This window comes from Nycticebus coucang, chromosome 1 (assembly GCF_027406575.1).
Source record: "Nycticebus coucang isolate mNycCou1 chromosome 1, mNycCou1.pri, whole genome shotgun sequence".
Lineage (NCBI taxonomy): Eukaryota > Metazoa > Chordata > Mammalia > Primates > Lorisidae > Nycticebus > Nycticebus coucang.
This window is the reverse complement of record NC_069780.1, coordinates 36928711-36948410: the sequence shown is the minus strand read 5'-3', so window position 1 is coordinate 36948410 and position 19700 is coordinate 36928711. Positions and strand designations below refer to the sequence as shown.

Sequence of the window (19700 nt, the reverse complement as noted above, 5' to 3'; positions counted from 1 at the left end):
TTTCTGGTTCATACTCATTCTCCACTATAATTTTTTCCTATTTCTTCCCAGATTATGACCCAAAAGATTTGCATAAATTCTATATAATATAGGTTCACTACATTTCTGAGAAAAACCTTTCAAAAGATCACTTACTGCTTGCAAACACAGTACTTACTAAATAACCCAACTTTACGTTTTAACCTTTCTTGCTTAAACATTCATCTATTTCTCCATTTATTCCTGTTATTCCTAAGTCTGCAAGTAATTACTTATCAGTTTTTGATGATAGGAAACAGAATGGAGATATTGTACCTTCTGTTCCATTAAAATTTCCCAGGTTCTAACAGGACGCACATGTAACAAGCATATCCTATTGTTACTATGCAAGTTGTAAGACCAAAGTCCCAAAAAAGCAGAACTTGAAAAAAACTGAACACAGGAAAAATAAAACCATAAAAAATTTCATTGAAAATGGAAGAGTCCTCTTAACTGGAAGAATGTTTTATAGATTTCCCAAGATCACTGCAGAATGATTCCACTGTTAAGAAAGACTAATCAGGGCGGCACCTGTGGCTCAGTGAGTAGGGCGCTGGCCCCATATGCCGAGGGTGGTGGGTTCAAACCCAGCCCCGGCCAAACTGCAACAACAAAAAAATAGCCGGGCGTTGTGGCGGGCGCCTGTAGTCCCAGCTGCTTGGGAGGCTGAGGCAAGAGAATCACATAAGCCCAAGAGCTGGAGGTTGCTGTGAGCTGTGTGACGCCACAGCACTCTACCGAGGGCAGTAAAGTGAGACTCTGTCTCTACAAAAAAAAAAAAGAAAGACTAATCATTCCTTCCAGTTACTCAATTACATATATGTGTTCTGTTATGTATGCTACCCTGGGATGGGAACATGGAGAGATTTGAATTGGGATAAGAAGTTCAAAAAAGATCCAAAATATAATTCCTTCTGTAAAGCAATTCCTATGTAACAAAGAATTGAGAGGAACAAACATTGCTTATTGTTTATTTTTAAAGAGAATGAGTTTAAACATATGATTTAATATTATAAAACAAAAACCAATTAACTTCAAAAGAATACAGATAGTAGAACCGCCACAGTTAACCACCTCCCTACACTGACCACCTCAAGTTAACCTAATTTTCATAGACCAGAGATGCACCACACGTACATGTCAGCGCAGCAGGCCGGCTTCCTTATGTTGATTACCTCCCCCTATTGACCAGTTTGTTATAGTCCCTTGGGCAGTCAACTTATAGAGGTTCTACTGTATATTACACTTGCCTTAAATCCATTTACAAGTCATACAAATTAGAACACATAGTAACTCGACCACCGATGGACTGTAACAAAATGGTCAACATGCAGAAATGTTCAGTAAGGGAGTAGGCCTGCTGTACTGATGTGTACATGTGGTGCTTGTCCAGTCTGTGAATATTAGGTTCAACTTAAGGAGTCTATGAACATCCAGTCAACTTAAGGAAGTGGTCAACTATGGAGATTCTACTGTATTTACTGGCTATATTATCAATAAAGTGTTAAGAGTATTGTAGAGGAGTAGGTTATACATACTTGTTTTACCAAGGAGAGTGTAATTATTTTGGCTAAAAATATATAGAAAACTAGAAAAGTACAGTATAAAAACATGCAATGTATATTATAATACACTAACCAAGTAATTGAAAGCAATCTCAATGGCTATCAATCTAAAATGATACATACCTAAAAAGTAAAAATAATAGCAAAACCATGAACAGTTGCCTGATGGGCTACCTGTGTGAAAGTATCTGCATATATACACTTTGGGGCATTCTTGCAAAACAATACACCTCGTGCAGGAAATGAGGTTCCTTAGAGGAGCAGAAGCAGAGTCTTGAGTGAATCCTAAGACACTGACTGAAGGTGAGCATGCTAGCTCATGCCTGTAATCCTACCACTCTGGGAGGCTGAGGTGGGTGGATTGCTTGAGCTCACAAGTTCGAGACCAGCCAAGCAAGAGCAAGATCCCATCTCAAAAAAGAAAAAAAAAAAAAAAAAAAGCCAGGCATTGTGGTGGGCACCTATCGTCCCAGCTACTTGGGAGGCTGAGGCAAGAGGATTGCTTGAGCCTGGGAATTTGAGGTTGCTGTGAGCTATCACAGCACAGCACTCCACAGAGGGTGACAAAGTAAGATTCTGCCTCAAAAAACAAACAAAAAAACCCCACACTGACTGGCACTTGTGGATACAGACCAATTTTAGTGACTCTTAGGAACTCACTTAGTAGGAAGTGATTATATCACAGGTAAGCAATTAGAGGCAAGGGATGCTTATTGATCCAAAACCTGAAATGCTACAGAACTATGTATTGTTTACTAAGGAGATCTAAAGAAAGGACTTTTATGTTTGGATCAGCTCATGTCCCGTCAGAAGGCTATTCGTTAATAGCTACTGTGTCCCCTGATTAAGGCTGCCTTCCGTTTCAAGCCAGATACACAAACACTACCAGCACACTTATTTAGCATGAAGTGCTACTTCTCATAGGAAGGCAAGCAGATGGAGAAGACTCAATTTTCTGGCTGATATAGATCTTATCTCTAAATTGAAAGAAAAAAAGATGAATAAATTATAAAATATCTTCCTTAAGGTACTGCAGTTTCTTCTAATGTTCGTAAGAGTCTCTCTTGCTGGAGGCGGCATGGTATAGGAACATATACAGTCCTGGGGGCGGGGAGTAGGGTGGAAGTTGGTAGTGGGTACAAAGAGCAGTTGGGTCTTTACCATCAGCACTGTCACTAATTAATAATGTCATTTATGGCGAGTCATTTAACCTCTAATTTCCCATCAGAGAATGTGAGAATACTTTTTATTTCTATCTAGAGAAAAGAGATCCACAAAAGCACAAAACCAGTAAAAATCACTGACCACACACACGAAGAGTCTTTTCCTTCCACAGTTTGTTGAAGGGGACTTTCACAGTGTACAAAATAAAATTCCATTCTACAGGGTGGTGCCTGTGGCTCTGTGAGTAGGGTGCCGGCCCCATATACTGGGGGGCGGGTTCAAATCTGGCCCTGGCCAAACTGCAACAAAAAAACAGCCAGGCGTTGTGGCGGGTGCCTGTAGTCCCAGCTATTCGGGAGGCTGAGGCAAGAGAATTGCCTAAGCCCAAGAGCTGGAGGTTGTTGTGAGCTGTGACGCCAGAGCACTCTACAAGAGTGATAAAATGAGACTCTGAATGTATTTATGGTCCTTCATTCTTTACGAGGTTTTTGTTTCTAGTCCTTATCTTAAACATTGTTATTGTTATTAAATTTTAAGCCTTTTTAATTTTGTGAAGGCAAAAAAAAAATGGAAACCTAATAAACACATGTATATGTAAAAATAAAATAAATAAAATGAGACTCTGTCTCTACAAAAAAAAAAAAAAAAAAAAAAAAATTCCATTCTAAAATCATTCTACAAAGAGTTTTTATATTTGGGCCAGGCGTGGTGGCTCATGCTTGTAATCCTAGCACTCTGGGAGGCCAAGGGAGGTGGATTGCCTGAGCTTACAGGTTCGAGACCAGTCTGAGCAAGAGCAAGACCCTTTCTCTAAAAATAGCTGGGCGTTGTGGCAGGCACCTGTAGTCTCAGCTACTCGGAAGGCTGAGGCAAGAGAATCACTTGAGCCTAAGACCAAGGGTGACAAAGTGAGACTCTGTCTCAAAAAAAAAAAGAAAGTTTTTATATTAAATAAGCTCTTACTATTATTTCTGGATTAGAATAAAATCACTCTAAAATTTCAAGATGGTAATCTTAAAGTCAATTTAAAAATAGGACAGTCACACACAATTATTAAAATTTTCTCACGATAAGTATATAAAAAAATCTAATTTAAATGAGAAAGACAATTTAAGATTATGCTCAGTAATTAAATATATTTTTGAAAGTAGCACCATTTGTTTTTTAGAATACAAACCACAGGAAGTACTTGGTAAGGTCCACAGACAAATGAAAAACTTATCGAATTACATATATGTATCATTGCATTTCTCTAAGTAGTTAAATTCAATACATCCTCTATGTTAAAACAAAACAAAATCACCAACCCCATACCAAAACAACAACGAAAACCCCCCAAAAATCACCAAGCCATACTGTCAAGCAAAATATTTTTAATTAGTAGGTTGATCATAAATAAATCCACATAAAAGATTTAACAGAATACAAAGAGTTTTGTGTTTCCTTTGTGGATTCCATTCATAATATGCATTAGTCAACCTCATTCTCTAACCATGACAAAAAGAGCTGTCATCCAACAATGCAGCACAGTTACAGCAATTCATATTCTGTAGTTAAATTTTTACATTTTCTTTACAAATGTAACATTTATGTACATTATATATATACTTTTTCTATAGTTCATGTACTGAAACTCTATTGTTTTTACAGGGAAAATGTTGAATTCATTTAATGAATAAGAATCATTCCTTGTTAAAAAGTAATTCATATAAACAAAGAACACGGTACCACTGCCTTTTGGCATCTCTTCTCAGAGTTCAAGTCCAGAAATGTTATATTAATTATAAGAAAAAAGAATTTATCTAATTTTACATTATGACATATCATTCCACATAGCTACATAAATTTGCCAGCTTGCAAGGAACAGAGCACTATACTGCCATACTACTGGAAATGTGTAGAAACCAATTCAAAATATACTTGGTGCAAACAACACCATCATTACCATTAATTTAGGCTGAAGAAAATCTGTCACATTCTTTCTTCCCCTTTTCCCTTTGCCAAAGCCTCAGACAGGGTGCTGTGCATTATGTCTTGTAACAATAAATGACTTCATTTCAAATATCCTATGCACTTCTCTGACAGATTATGCTCTACCTAGGATATAGATCTTTTTCTTCTTACTCAATTTTATTCCATTTCACTTACAAATCTGCTGCTGAATATGAAGCAAAAATTCATAGTAAGAGAATGCAGCTTCTGTCCGGTCTTCAATCAAATGCTGAAAAAATTCTGTTTTGGCAGGACTCTCATCTCTGAAAAATAGAAAGGGGCATTTATCTAAAAATGTACATTAAAAAGAATAGTTAGACATTGAAAAAAATTACTAATACATGGAAACATCAGAAAATGGAACTCAAGAGGATATGAATCAAGTAACAATATTTTAACACCAGAACATATTTTGATATTATTTCGTTTGTTTTGAAGATAAGCAGTTTCACACAGATTGCACAGGAAAAGAAAACTTCATAATTAACTTATGAAAGTACTTACTTTACCACATGAAGGACTGGAGTTAGTGGTCTGCTGTCTCTAAGCCACATTATAAAGGATCTAGTTCTTTCTGATGAAAGCGTATCTAGCTCTGGAAGGTGTATCTGATAAAAGTAATTCAGAAATTATTTTGTTTCTTACACACTTTAGCAGTATTAACACTTAATCACAATTTCCTCTATCATCAACCAACTGCCAGCACTCTACTCCCCAGCCCCAACAGAAGCAACCAAACAAATGACATTTTAATAGTTCACAACTTTGTTTCTATCTTCTTGGATAAGTCAACAAAATACATTTAATGATAAGTATGTCACTGATACTTTACCTGAATATTGTATTTTTCTGGAGAAGTCAATAAAACAAACACAATCATTAGTATGTCACTGGCACCTTTGTTTTGTTTTTTTTTTTTCACCTGTTTCTTCTAAAGGAAATATTCACATGAAGGAAGCTACCACTGAGTACCAAATTCTCTTAACAATTATACATTATATCTTATTCTAAAAATAGACATTCTGGGAAAATTTCATGCTTCCTTTAATCCTTAAAGTTTAAAGGTAAGAAAATTTAAAGAAAAGTGTAGATGTGTAAATACCAAGGTGCAAAAAAAAACTTACGCACTCTTTAAGAGATGTCACCCATGTATTACTTTTTTTTTAATCACATATTAGAATCTCTTTATTAGAAGTATAGTGCTATACATAGATAGTCCTCATTTTTCCTGTGTTTGCACTTTTATCATTTAGCAGTATAGGTGCTCTGACTTTACTAGAGTAAATGACAAGGGTGTACCATAAAAATTCCAAAAGCTGTTTCTATGACTTTATTCCACTACCATCTTTACTTTTATTCTTTCAACTATTTTCCATTTAAGGTTCTCCAATTTTCTGTACTGCAGCTTCTTTGAAAGAAGGCTTTCAAAAACCAAAAACAAACTATGTATTACTTTTTGAAGGTGAACTGAGTTACAGAACCAATATGTAGTATGACACTCACTCAAAAGATGGAGTTCATCAAATGAATGCTACTGTCACCACGTGACAATCATGAATAGGATAGCTTTTTCTCTTAAAATGTGTATACATTTTTTGGCACCCTCTATAAATGTGCAGCTAGCTATTTTAAAAAGATCTAAAACTCTATTTGTATGTGTGTGTATATACACTATAAAGGTAAGAATTATTTTTCTTTTTTAAAGCCAACTTTAAAGTAGACTAAATAATTCAAAGTATGTAAGTGTAGTATATAATTTAAACAGAAAACTTTGGATAATTATATTCATAATTCATGTCAGTATTTAAAAAGTATAAAAACAAAACACATTCTCCTTTTGATATAAAATTTCCAGATATTTTCTAAGTATGTATAGCTATTATTATTATATACACAAACACATTTTTAAAAATACAAATGGGATCATATTCTAATTATACATATGGGGGTTGACTCTCTTCAAACCACATTCCTTTTTTTTGGTCTTTTGGAAGAGACATAGTCTTGTTATGTTGCCCAGGCTGGAATGCAGTGGTTATTCACAGGCATGATCATCATGCATTGCAATCTTGAACTTTAAAGATCTTCTGGCTTCAGTCTCTAAAGTAGCCAGGAATACAGGTGCAGGAATACATCATGCTCCAGACTTTATTGTTTTTAATAAATGCATAGATAGGCTCAGCGCCCGTAGCACAGTGGTTATGGCACCAGCCACATACACTGAGGCTGGCGGATTTGAACCTGGTCCGGGCCAGGTAAACAGTGACAACTGAAACAAAAAAAGTAGCCAGGTGTTGTGGCGGGTACCTATAGTCCCAGCTACTTGGGAGGCTGAGGCAAGAGAATTGCTTAAGCCCAAGAGTTTGAGGTTGCTGTGAGCTGTGACACCATGTCATTCTACCAAGGGCGACATAGTAAGACTCTGTCTCAAAAAATAAATAAAGAAATGCATAGGTATCACTTATTCAATGCTAAAAGCATGGGTGAACATATGGCAACTTTAGTGAAAATATCCAGGGGATATATTATTCTTAGGAGTAGAATAACTTATTGTGTCATAGAGTATGTGATTTTAACTATAACAGATATTGTCAAATGGCCCTCCAGAAAGGCAACATAAATACCACATACACTCCAATCAATAATGTGTGACGTGCCTACTGTCCTACACCTGCTGCTTGATAGCCATTCATCAAATTTAAAAATTTTTGACAATCTGTTAAATCAAAGAAGTGCTATACTATTATTTTATTTTGTTTCCCTTAATTACAAGTGAGGCTATTAATTCATAAGTCTACATTTCTCCCCCACTGAACTGCCTGTTAAAAAGCTTTTTTAGAGAAAAGGGAAAGTTTTCCTTTTAAAGATTTGTAAGAGAACTTTTTATACTAAAGAAGTTTTTAGCCCTTTTTTAGTCTTACGAGTTATGCATAATCTTACGATTTTTTTTTGTTTGCTTTTTGGTCTTTTTATTTATTTTTTACCAAATAGAAATGATTTACATTTCTGCTTTTAGATTTATTATTGTCCTTTCAAAATCACTGACTTACACATGGCCTTACCTATTTTATTATTATATATTTTTATTTTCATATTATTGAAAAAATAAATATTCACAAATGTTTCTTCTAGTTACCTGCATGGTTCCCTTTTTCTTAATTTTTAAATGTTTAATCCAGGGCTGGGCATGGTGGCTCATACCTGTAATCCCAGCACTTGGAAGGCCGAGGACAGTGGATTGCCTGAATTCACTGGTTCGAGACTAGCCTGAGCCAGAGTGAGATCACGTCTCTCTAAAGAAGAGCCGGGTGCTGTGGCAGGCACCTGTATTCCCAGCTACTTGGGAGGCTGAGGCAAGAGGATAGCTTAAGCCCAAGAGTTTGAGGTTGTTGTGAGCTAAGATGCCATAGCACTCTAAGGAGCATGACCAAATGAGACTCTGTCTCAAAAAAAAAAAAAAAAAAAGTTTAATCCATTTGTAAGTTATTTTGATGTAAAGTAAATAACCACCTTTGTTTTTTGCCCTAATGGCTAATCAATGATCCTAAGATTATTTTTCTAATATCCTATCTTTTCCACGGTGATTTAAAATGAAATCTTTACCACATTCTATTTTTAATTAGTAGATATATTTCTTAACTCTATTCTGTTCTACTTACCTTACCTTTACAATAAAGTTCACTATATTATTTAGTGGGGTTTTTTTTAATATGCTTTCACCCTTTGCTGACATTACTCTCCCTTTCAAATGTTTTATTATACTCATTTATTGGCCTTAAAAATGAACTCTGGAATTAATTTGTCAAATTAAAAAACAAAACAAAACAGGTTGTATTAGGAATTACATTGAATTTCTATCAATTTCAGGATGAAAGACATATTTACAATATCTTGGAAAATAAGGTAGGTCTTCCTTTTTAATTAATTATATAATACTACTTTCTGAATCATATTTCTTTGGTATTGGTTAGCACACATTTAGTAAAAATCTAATGAAAAAATTATGTTTATTATGAGCAAAGTAATTTAAATCAAAAGTTAAAAGTTGTTGGAAAACATTTTGGCAGACCCTCAAAAACCTAAGCACAAAGTTATCTTAATGACCCAGTAATTCCCTCCTAGGTATATGCCCAAGAGAACTGAAAACATGTATTCACATAAAAATTTGTTCACGAACCTTTGTAGCAGCACTGTTTGTTAAAAGTCCCAAAGTAGAAACAACCAAAATGTCCATCAGTGGATGGAAGGATAATCAAAATATGGTATTCAGTCAAGTATTTCTTAGTCATAATATTTTGAAATTAGATAGTGGTGATGGTTGTACAACATTGTGAATGCATTAAAAACTACTGAATCATACATTGTAAATGGTTAAAATACTGACTCGAATTTTATGTCAACAAAAAATTAAAAACAAAAAACAAACACAAAGTTTAAGTTGTAGAAAATCCACTGACCATTTTCTGTGGTATTGATGCAAAATCTGGACACCCAAGAACATCCTCTATGAAGTTATTGTCACAGCCTTTCCCAATCCAAATATAAAAAACCTAAAAACAAAAGGCAAAAAAATATTAAAACTTACTAACAGTTAAAAAATCCATTATAGCTATTTTTCTCAAAATTATCATGCATGAAAGAGGTAAAGTATACCATGTCAAAGAGAGTAGAGACAAACATAAAAGTGACATGGAAATTATAACAACAGTGTAAATCTCCATCTAAGAATCTAGAATGGTTCTTATCTCCTTTGCCTAAGTTTTAAGGTTTCTAATAAAATAGATTTCTTTTCTTTACTTATTTCCTCCATTAGAATTCAATACTTTTATCAGGATAATCGACTCACTATATTTCTATCCATTCTTTCAATTACTATCTCTATAGTTTAATTCATTTATTTCCTTCTCTTCTGTGGCTATCCAAATTCTTTTCCAGCTCATAAAGAATTATTTTGAATCTATCTTCACCATTCTGACACCCTTTACCACTAGCCCCATCCAAAGACTTCTGAATTCCTAAATGATTAATGAAATTTCTAACAACGGATATAAGTTGAACTAGATAAAACTCTTCAGGTCTTTTTAAATTTTCTGATTCTTTATGGTAAAGTACTTCAAGACAGACATTACTTCTCTTTATCTAGTATATACAATCCATCAATCCATGATATAAAAGTTTATTAACCTATAATATATGTAGCAATATAAATATCAGTATAAAATTATGTCCAATTAAGTTGGTAAGCAGAGTGAAAGAAAGGTTTTTCCAAAGAGACCACCAGGGAGTGTCTGCCAATTTATTGCCTCTCAGTTCCTAATCTACCTTTCCCTGCCTCCTCTGTAATAAGACAGCTGGACCCTGTTTCATTTTTTGACAGCTGAAACAGTATGAAGTTTGTCAGTAGAGGGTGCTTACAGAGCCACAGTCCATAAGGAAAGCACCTTCTCTCGTCAGCTTCTCTGCAGACAATTTTTGAAGAGGTGGCTGAGGAACAACCCTGTCATTAACATGTACTGCACCCTGAAAAGAAAAAGACAAAATTTGAGCTTACATTATTGCCAAAATAGTTTGAGAGGTAATAGCTACTCCTTATGAAATACTGGAAAATAATACTTTGAGAGCTCTGTAGGATGCAAAAAGTATTTATTGATTATATGTTACCATCTTGGCTGTAGAATTACTACCCTCAAATGTATTCAAATCAAAAAAGTAAAGACATGAATACACAGAACGATCTCTCACATTTCCTTCCCTTTTGTTAACAGGACATATTAGAAATATAACTGTTGACTCTGACTACTCTGCTGAATTGCAAGGTACTGTTTTACATTTCTTCAGTAACATAACACTATGCTTGGGATTAATACTAATTCCAAAGAAAATATATATATTTAATTAATACTAATTCCAAAGAAAATATATATATTCCCCCCTCCCCCGGCCCCCCTTCTTGAGACAGAGTCTCAAGCTGTCGCCCTGGGTAGAGTGCCATGGCATCACAGCTCACAGCAACCTCAAACTTTTTGGGCTTATGCAATTTTCTTGCCTCAGCCTCCCAAGTAGCTGGGACTATAGGCACCTGCCACAACACTTGGCTATTTTTCTGTTGTAATTGCCATTGTTGTTAGGCATGCCTGGGCTAGATTCAAACCCACCAGCTCTGGTACGTGGCTGGTGCCCTAGCTGCTTGAGTTATAGGAACTGAGCCAAAGAATATAGTTTTCACACATAGAAGAACGAAGACGCTACTACATACTGGCACCTTAAAATTATTATTGGATTCCATATTTGGCTTACTATATAATCAAAATTTCAACCGATCATATCAGAAACTGTCACTATCTGTAAAATACAAATAAAAATGTCCACTCTACAACTTAGCTTTGTAAGAAATATTATACTAAAACCACAAGAAAAATTACTTCTGATATGAAACCATTTTTTAAACCTCCAATACCTATCATCCAGTGAGATTCAAGATGTGTGCTTAATGTAAGACCACTATCAGGGCTGGATAAAATGAATGGAAAAAAAAATAGTTGATAGTATACTTATTATCACCTTATCTGTAGAATCAAGACACTTAAATATACTCAAATTTAAAAATTTCAAATGCATTAAAATGCATACCTCATCTGTCAGTCTGTCTATCCTGTATAAGTTGGGATGAATCATTTTCATCAGATGAACAAGTGGCTGAGACTTTATCTGACACATGGCATGTACACGATCATCCAGGCGTGTGCTTGTACCTGTTCTAAATGCTTTCTACAAGGAAAAAGATATGTTTTAAAATAAAATGTAAATGTTAAAGCAAATATATACTATAAATCTGGGAAAAGCATGAAATTTAAATCAGATAGATCTGGATTAAGACCTTCAAATTAGATAAACCTGGATTCAATTCTCAGCTCTACACTGGAGCAAGTTACTTGCCTTTTCTGAACTACTGTCATCATAAGAAAGACCAGAAAAATAATGCCTCTCTAGGTTTTTGTAAGGATTAAATAAGATGACAGACACATAACACCTATTATGGTGCCTGAGACATGAAAAGGTATTCAATAAATATTAAAACCTATCCTTAGAATCCCTTTAGAAGGACATGTTAAGAAGGAGATATGAACACATTTATCCAAAATGTTCACATGTACTAAAGAAAGAGAAGATCTAGCTTCACTGGATCCATCGTGTATTTATACACCATCACATTCCATTCACCTTTCCGCTATGACTCTTCCAATGTTATGTATTAAAAACCAACAACTTAGATTTCATTTCTTCCTACATGTATCTGAAAAATTTAAAACCTGTATTAAGTAAAACAATGTATAGAAAGCTACCTGTTTGAGAAGGGCCAAAACGTAGAGAGGAAACAACTTGAGGGAGCAGGGCGCTATCAGTGCAGAGTGCTGTGAATTGGAAATAGTCGAGCCATACGCAGATAACGAATCCACTACGGCATTTACTAAGGCATCTCTTGCATCTGACAGACTTGAAGAAACTGATCGATCTACAGCTATAAAGCAACCAAAATGAAAAGTATTTAATCATTAGATTCCAATGAACACTACAAGATATAAAATTTATATGCATTATTTAAAAAACAATTTATTTTGGTTTTTAGGATAAAAAAATTCACTTCTCTTTGTACATTTTTTTCTGAACTGAGTAAACCTGACAATCAAAATAAGCCGACTTTCTGTTGGATGTTTATTTGTTAATCTTGTAAATCTAAAACACTCAGCCACCACTGGTGTTAGAGCATGTATACTATCCATGTACTTCTGAGAAAGCCCTGGGGAGGTTTCAGTTATTCAAATGCAAGTCACATGTATCATTTTTTTTTTCCTGCACATCCAATGTAAATCCTGCAATCTGAGTTATCCCTTTTGATCCTCTAAAATCTTCTTTACAAAGCATTCTAGGTCAATAATTTTTTTTAAAGGGCACAATGAAGAACGGAAGCATTCATGCATATACTGAAGATTTATCTAATTTATTTATTTGAGGCTTATTTTCCTTAAGAATATATATTTTGGGGGGAGGAGGAGAGACAGAGCCTCAAGCTGTCACCTTGGGTAGAGTACCGTAGTGTCACAGCTCACAGCAACCTCCAACTCCTGGGCTTAAGTGATTCTCTTGCCTCAGCCTCCCAAGTAGCTGGGACTATAGGTGCCCGTCACAGCGCCTGGCTATTTTTTGGTTGTAGTTGTCATTGTTTTTTGCAGTTTTTGGCCGGGGCTGGGTTTGAACCCGCCACCTCTGGTATATGGGGTTGGCGCCCTACTCCTTGAGCCAGAGGTGCCGTCCTGTAGTTGTCCTTGTTATTTGGCAGGCCTGGGCTGGATTTGAAACTGCTAGCTCTGGTGCATATGGCTGGCGCCTTAGCCGCTTGAGCTATAGGCACCGGGCCAAAGAATATATTTTATTCTACATATTAGCTAACCTATACATATGCCTAAGCATTAAAAATAAAATTAGATTGAAAAACAATCAGTTTGGTATAATTAGTTCAAAGTCTAGAAATAAAATACTTAAAAATTGGGATCCTTTAGTAAATGCTATAACAGTACTGCCCCAAATGAGTATTAATGACTGTTTCCTTCAAGGACTTTATGGGAAATTAGCAAGGCTTGTTTCATGTTTAAATTAATCTATAAGGTAAATTTGTTAAAAACATTCAGTGCTATATAAATTCCCTAAGGGATATATTTATTCGTTCATTTTTTTTGAAACAAATGTTTCTCTATATCGCCAGGCTATTTTTCTTGTTGTTGTAGTTGTCATTGTTGTTTAGCAGGCCCGGGCCAGGTTCAAACCCGCCAGTCCCAGTGTATGTGGCCAGTGCCCTAAACCACTGAGCTACAGGCGCCGAGCCCCTAAGAAATTTTTTTAAAGCTTATTTACAATAAAATCTGTATTTTGAGAATGTGGTTCTATGGTGGTTACATGTAACGTGCATAGTCAGGTAATCACTACCACAAGGAGGATAGACAACACTTCCATCACTATTGCCCCTTTGCAGTAAAACTCCCCCGTCTTCCCCAGCCCTGGCAATCACTGATCCACTGATCCATTCTATATCTGAAAATTTTCCCTATTCCTGAATGTGATATAAACTGAATCATACGTATGCAGTGTTTTTTTGTTTTTTGTTCACATAGAGTCTCATTCTGTTCCCTCGGTAGAGTGCTGGTGGCATTATAACTCATAGCAACTTTCAGTTTCTGGGCTCAAGCAATCCTCTTGCCTCAGCCTCCCCAAGTAGCTGGGACTGCAGGCACCTGCTACAACACCCAGCTAGTTTTTATTTTCTATTTTTAGTAGAGATGGGGTCTTAACTCTTGTTCAGGCTGGTAGTGAACTCCTGAGCTCAAGTGATCCACCAACCTCGGTCTCCCAGAGTGTTGGGATTACAGGCATGAGCCACTACACCCAGCCTTGTATTGCAGCTTTTAAAATCTAACTTCTTTCATTTAGTACAAGGTCCTTAAGAGTCATCCTTGTTTGTTCAAGTATTAATAGTTCATTCCTTTCTCTAAATGGTTTTTTTTTTTTTTTTTTGAGACTGAGCCTTGTACTCTCACCCTGGGTAGAGAACAATGGTGTCATTGTAACTCACTGTTGCCTCTAACTCCTGAGCTCAAGCAATATTCCTACCTCAGCTTCCTAAGCAGCTGAGACTATAGCCATTTACCACCATGCCCAGCTATTTTTTCTATTTTTGGTTGAGATGGGATCTTCCTCTTTTGTATTCAGACTGGTCTTAAACTCCTGACCTCAATGATTCCTTTTTATTGCTGGGTTGTATGTGGTATTACATTGTATATATATATACAATTAGTTTTTTTTTGTTTGGTTTGGTTTTTTTTTAGAGACAGAGTCCCATTTTGTCACCCTCAGAGTGCCGTAGCATCACAGCTCACAGAAACCTCCAGTTCTTGGGCTTAGGTGATTCTCTTGCCTCAGCCTCCCTAGTAGCTGGGACTACAGGTGCCCGTTACAACACCTGGCTATTTTTTTTGTTGCAGTTTGGCCAGGGCCAGGTTTGAACCCACGACCCTTGGTGTATGGGGCTGGTGCCCTACTCACTCAGCCACAGGTGCCGCCCAATACAACAGTTTTTGTATATATCCATTAGTTCAAGAACATTTAGGTTTTTGCAGATTTTAGTGATTATAAATTCCACAAAACAATTTTAAACTAAAATTAGGAAGAAATACAGGAACTGTCTCTAATTGACACTGTAATGAATAAAAGTGTAAAACATAATACTTTCTAAAGAAGAGATTTCTAGTTTAAAAGAAAAACAAGGGTGGCGCCTGTGGCTCAGTGACTAGGGCGCTGGCCCCATATACCGAGGATGGTAGGTTCATACCTGGCCCCGGCCAAACGGCAACAAAAAATAGCTGGGCATTGTGGTGGGCGCCTGTAGTCCCAGCTACTCGGGAGGCTGAGGCAAGAGAATCGCCTAAGCCCAGGAGTTGGAAGTTGCTATGAGCTGTGATGTCATGGCACTCTACCGAGGGCAACAAAATGAGAGACTCTGTCTCTAAAAATAAATACATAAAAATAATAAAAGAAAAGAAAAACAAGCTGGCTCAGCGCCTGTAGTACAGTGGTTACAGTGCCAGCCATATACACTGAGGCTGGTAGGTTCGAACCTGGCCTGGGCCAGCTAAACAACAACGACTACTGTAACAAAAAATAGCTGGGTGTGGTAGTGGGTGCCTGTAGTCCCAGCTACTTGGGAGGCTGAGGCAAGAGAATCACTTAAGCCCAAGATTTTGAGGTTGCTCTGAGCTGTGATGCCACAGCACTCTACTGCGGGTGACATAGTGACTCTGTCTCAAAAAAAAAGAAAAGAAAAAAGAAAGACAGAAAGAAAGAAAAGAAAATGAAAAAAACATTTCACCTGTTCCTTCATTTTGTACTCACCCATGTTTGCGAGAAGGCAGATGGCGGCTTGTACATCGACTCCTGCATATACATCTGCTAGTGAACTTACCACTGGCAAACAAAGTGTATGAACTCTAATTCTCCGCTCACCTAAACAAAATGGTAAATGAAAGTCATTAAAAAAAAAAAACATTGTACCAACTAGAAACAAAGCAAATAAATCATATTTTATTCAAGCTATTGCTTTGACTGGATTAAATTCCCAACAAGATTTACAGATATAAAAACAAAGTTTTACAGTTAACATATTCTAAAGAAAATTAAACACTCTCCAAATCTAAAGGTAGACTATGAATATACACCGTATTTCACACATAGTTGAACATTAAGTTCTAGTTTTTATTTTAACGTCACTTACTCTACACTACATCCAACAGAGTAAAGTATCAGAAAACTTAAGACTGTCAAATAACAAATGAAGGCCTATTGCTATGTAGTTTTTAATCTTATGGGGCAAGAAATAATGCAAAGGAGGGCATAGCTAGATTTAGAGTGAATTGTTTGCCAGAAGCATATGATCTTAGAAATGTAAGTCTTCCATAAATAAAAAAAAAAGTATATTACTTAAAGGTTTGAAAGAGTTCAAAACGAAAGAAAATAATGGGACACACATTTGATTAATGTAAACTGGATTAGTTTCCACTGTGTATTCATTTTTTTTCCCCAAATAATGGGACATACATTTGATTAACTAATGTAAACTGGATTAGTTCCCACTGTGTATTCATTCTTTTTCCCCACTTAAGAGTGTGTAAAGGACAGGAGAATTCCTGCAGGCTACCCTTCATTTCTGTTACCAATACCTTTGCTTGATGTATATAATAAGGCTGTTTGAAAGCACACTAAGGAAGTATCTGTCAAACTTTCTTCAATTGACAGCTGCACAGCAAATCCAGCATCAGGATTGATATTGGCAAGGGATAACAAATCAGTGGAACGAACAAAAAAGTTTCCATGAAAAGTGTGCATTGAAAGACCTAAAAAAGAGAAAACTTGATATAAAAGATGAAGTTAACAGTAGTGTCTTTATCTCTAGCTAATCAAAAGGATAACTGAGGAGTGAAGTTGAAGTGTAGGTGAATTTCTAAAATACTAATTCAAAAAACCAATGCCGGTTACATAAAAGGGAGACAACATTTAACTTACACTGATACCTAATCTTTTTTTTTTTTTCTTTTTTGATAAGGAGTCTTACTCTGTCACCCTGGGGTTGAGTGCCGTAGCGTCATAGCTCACAGCAACATTAAACTCTTGGGCTCAAGCAATTCTCTTGATTCAGTCTCCCAAATACCTAGGACTACAGGTGCCTGCTACAATGCCACACTTTTTTAGAGATGGGGTCTCACTCTTGCTCAGGCTCATCTTGAACTTCTGAGCTCAGGCAATTCACCCACCTTGGCCTCCCAGAATGCTAGGATTAAAGGCATGGGCCACTGCACTAATAAATAATCTTTTTTTAATTTATTTTTTATTTTTTGCAGTTTTTGGCCAGGGCTGGGTTTGAACCCACCACCTCGGTATATCGGGCCGGTACCCTACTCCTTTGAGCCACAGGTGCTGCCCTATATAATCTTACTAACATTTTTCTCATATGTGGTTTGAAGTCAGACATAAACCTAATGTACAAAAGTAAATAAATGAAGATTACTATACAGCTCATCTTAGATTTAAAATAAGGAATCTGGCTCGGCACTTGTGGCTCAAGTGGCTAAGGCGCCAGCCACATACACCTGAGCTGGCGGGCTCGAATCCAGCCCAGGCTCGCCAAACAACAATGACGGCAGCAACCAAAAAATAGCTGGGCATTGTGGCGGGCGCCTGTAGTCCCAGCTACTTGGGAGGTAGAGGCAGGAGAATCGCTTGAACCCAGGAGTTGGAAGTTGCTGTGAGCTGTGATGCCATGATACTCTACCCAGGGCAACAGCTTGAGGCTCTGTCTCAAAAAAATAAATAAATAGGGCGGCGCCTGTGGCTCAGTGAGCAGGGCGTCGGTCCCATATACTGAGGGTTGAGGGTTCAAACCTAGCTCTGGCCAAACTGCAACAAAAAAATAGCCGGGTGTTGTGGTGGGCGCCTGTAGTCCCAGCTGCTCAGGAGGCTGAGGCAGAAGAATCGCCTAAGCCCAGGAGTTGGAGGTTGCTGTGAGCTGTGTGACGCCACGGCACTCTACTGAGGGCCATAAAGTGAGACTCTGTCTCTACAAAAAAAATAAATAAATAAAATAAAATAAGGAATCTGAATCCCTCCAAAAAAGCATTCACAAAAAAACAAGGAAATGTAAATTAAAGAATTATAAAGGCACAGATCCTCAATTTGACAATTTTCATTGAAGATCTTCCCTATTCTCCTAAAGTGATTTCTGATAACAGAGTTTCTCTTAGGTTCTTCATGAGTAAAGCAAAACATTACTTCTGTCCACTTATTTAAGAAATTGGGCAATAATTATTCAATATCCACCTCTCTTTCTCTCTCTCTCTCTATATATATATATATGTATGTATATACAGGGTAGCCACCCTGCACAACACACACACTCTCACGTTTTTTTTTTTTTTTTGGCCGGGGCTGGGTTTGAACCCACCACCTCTGGCATATGGGGCCAGCGCCCCACTCCTTGAGCCACGGGAGCCGCCCCCACTCTCACGTTTTTTTAGAGAAAGGATCTTGCTCTGTTGCCCAAGCTGGAGTACAGTGGTGTGATTATAGCTCAGTGCAGCCTAGGCTCAAGTCATCTCCTACCTCAGCCTCCTGAGTAGTTAGGACTATAGTCACGAGATGCTACATGTGGCTAATTTTTCTTATTCTTTTGTAAGATGGGGTATTGCTATGTTGCCCAAACTAATCCTGAACTCTCGGGCTCAAGCAATCCTCCTGCCTTGCCTCCCAAAGTGCTGGGCTTACAGACATGAGCCACCATGCCTAGCTCAATAACTCTATATATTTAAACAGGGTGTGTGAAGGTGCACAGTTTTCAGCACCCCAGAAAGGTGGCTTTGTCTCATATGTGCTCCTTGAGGTATGAGAACCTAAAACGGGAAAATTCTATTCTCGGCTATAAGACAGACTTGGGGGTTAATTCCTCCCTGATTACTAAAACAGCAGAGACACAGGGGTTAATTCTTCCCTGCTTGCTGAAAAGGCCTTGAGAGATGATTCCCTGAGGTCCCCTGCCAAGTCGTAGCTGGAGATTTAGCACCTGTCTGAGGCTAAACTGTTGCTCTTCATTCCCTAACTTCAAATTACACAAAAGTTTCATTTAACCTTTTAGGGAGGTGGCGAACAGAACAGACAGCCAGGTGTCCTTGTAGTTTATCTTTAAGTTATATGCTCCAGACTTAGAAATGACGTGTACATGCTTTTGTAACATTTATGCTGAGGAGAAATTTTTTATGGCAGTCTCAATTAATGGTTTTGTTCTTTATTCTTATTTATTCTTATCTGATGAGTTTGGATATATAATACAGTGAATAAAGATGTACAATCGCTGTAGGCCTGAGCGAGCCTCAGTCTTCTCTTAATTAATAAATAAATCATTCCGTCTAAAGTGATACCTCTGTGTCGTTGATTGGGCTGGTGGACAGCAAAATGTGTGGCTAACTGGATTACACAAAGTCTTCTATGATCAACAGTTATGATCATAGGTAGGCAATATATGAAATGCTCACTGACTTTGATACAAGTATTCAACATAAAACATGTTGAACATAAAACAACATAAAACTTTACAATTTCATACCTTTAGTGCACCTTATTCTCATAACAGCTTCAAACCCAATTTTTCTTGTGAGGTATCGTTTAAGGTCTTTTTGCAATTTTTCTGCTTGTGAAGGATTGTGAGTATAGTGGAAAGATGGATAATAATAGATGCACCCAGCAGAATACTTGGACATGCAAGCTTTAGAGAGAAATACAAAAAGTATTAGCTACTATAATAAAATATAACATACAATAAAGTTTACTACTAAGAACAGGGAATCATTTTACATAAACAAAATAGTA

At 36.8% G+C, this 19700-nt stretch overlaps 1 protein-coding gene across 5 annotated transcripts in view; it reads right to left on the bottom strand.

Moving 5' to 3' along the window:
* Positions 1-4100: 4100 nt before the first annotated feature.
* SEC24B (SEC24 homolog B, COPII coat complex component) overlaps positions 4101-19700 on the bottom strand; it is a 110601-nt gene continuing 95001 nt past the window's right edge. For 4 of the 5 annotated variants that reach the window (XM_053564641.1, XM_053564700.1, XM_053564869.1 and 1 more), the window contains 9 exons: positions 19438-19596; positions 16505-16678; positions 15681-15791; positions 12083-12258; positions 11370-11507; positions 10155-10259; positions 9197-9289; positions 5244-5347; positions 4101-5002 (listed from right to left, as the gene is read on the bottom strand). In XM_053564641.1, the coding sequence (XP_053420616.1) occupies positions 4888-5002; positions 5244-5347; positions 9197-9289; positions 10155-10259; positions 11370-11507; positions 12083-12258; positions 15681-15791; positions 16505-16678; positions 19438-19596 (1175 nt within the window). In that variant the 3' untranslated portion in view covers positions 4101-4887. Of the gene's footprint in view, positions 5003-5243; positions 5348-9196; positions 9290-10152; positions 10260-11369; positions 11508-12082; positions 12259-15680; positions 15792-16504; positions 16679-19437; positions 19597-19700 lie in introns of those variants that run through there. The other variant, XR_008374903.1, reaches the window with a different exon arrangement.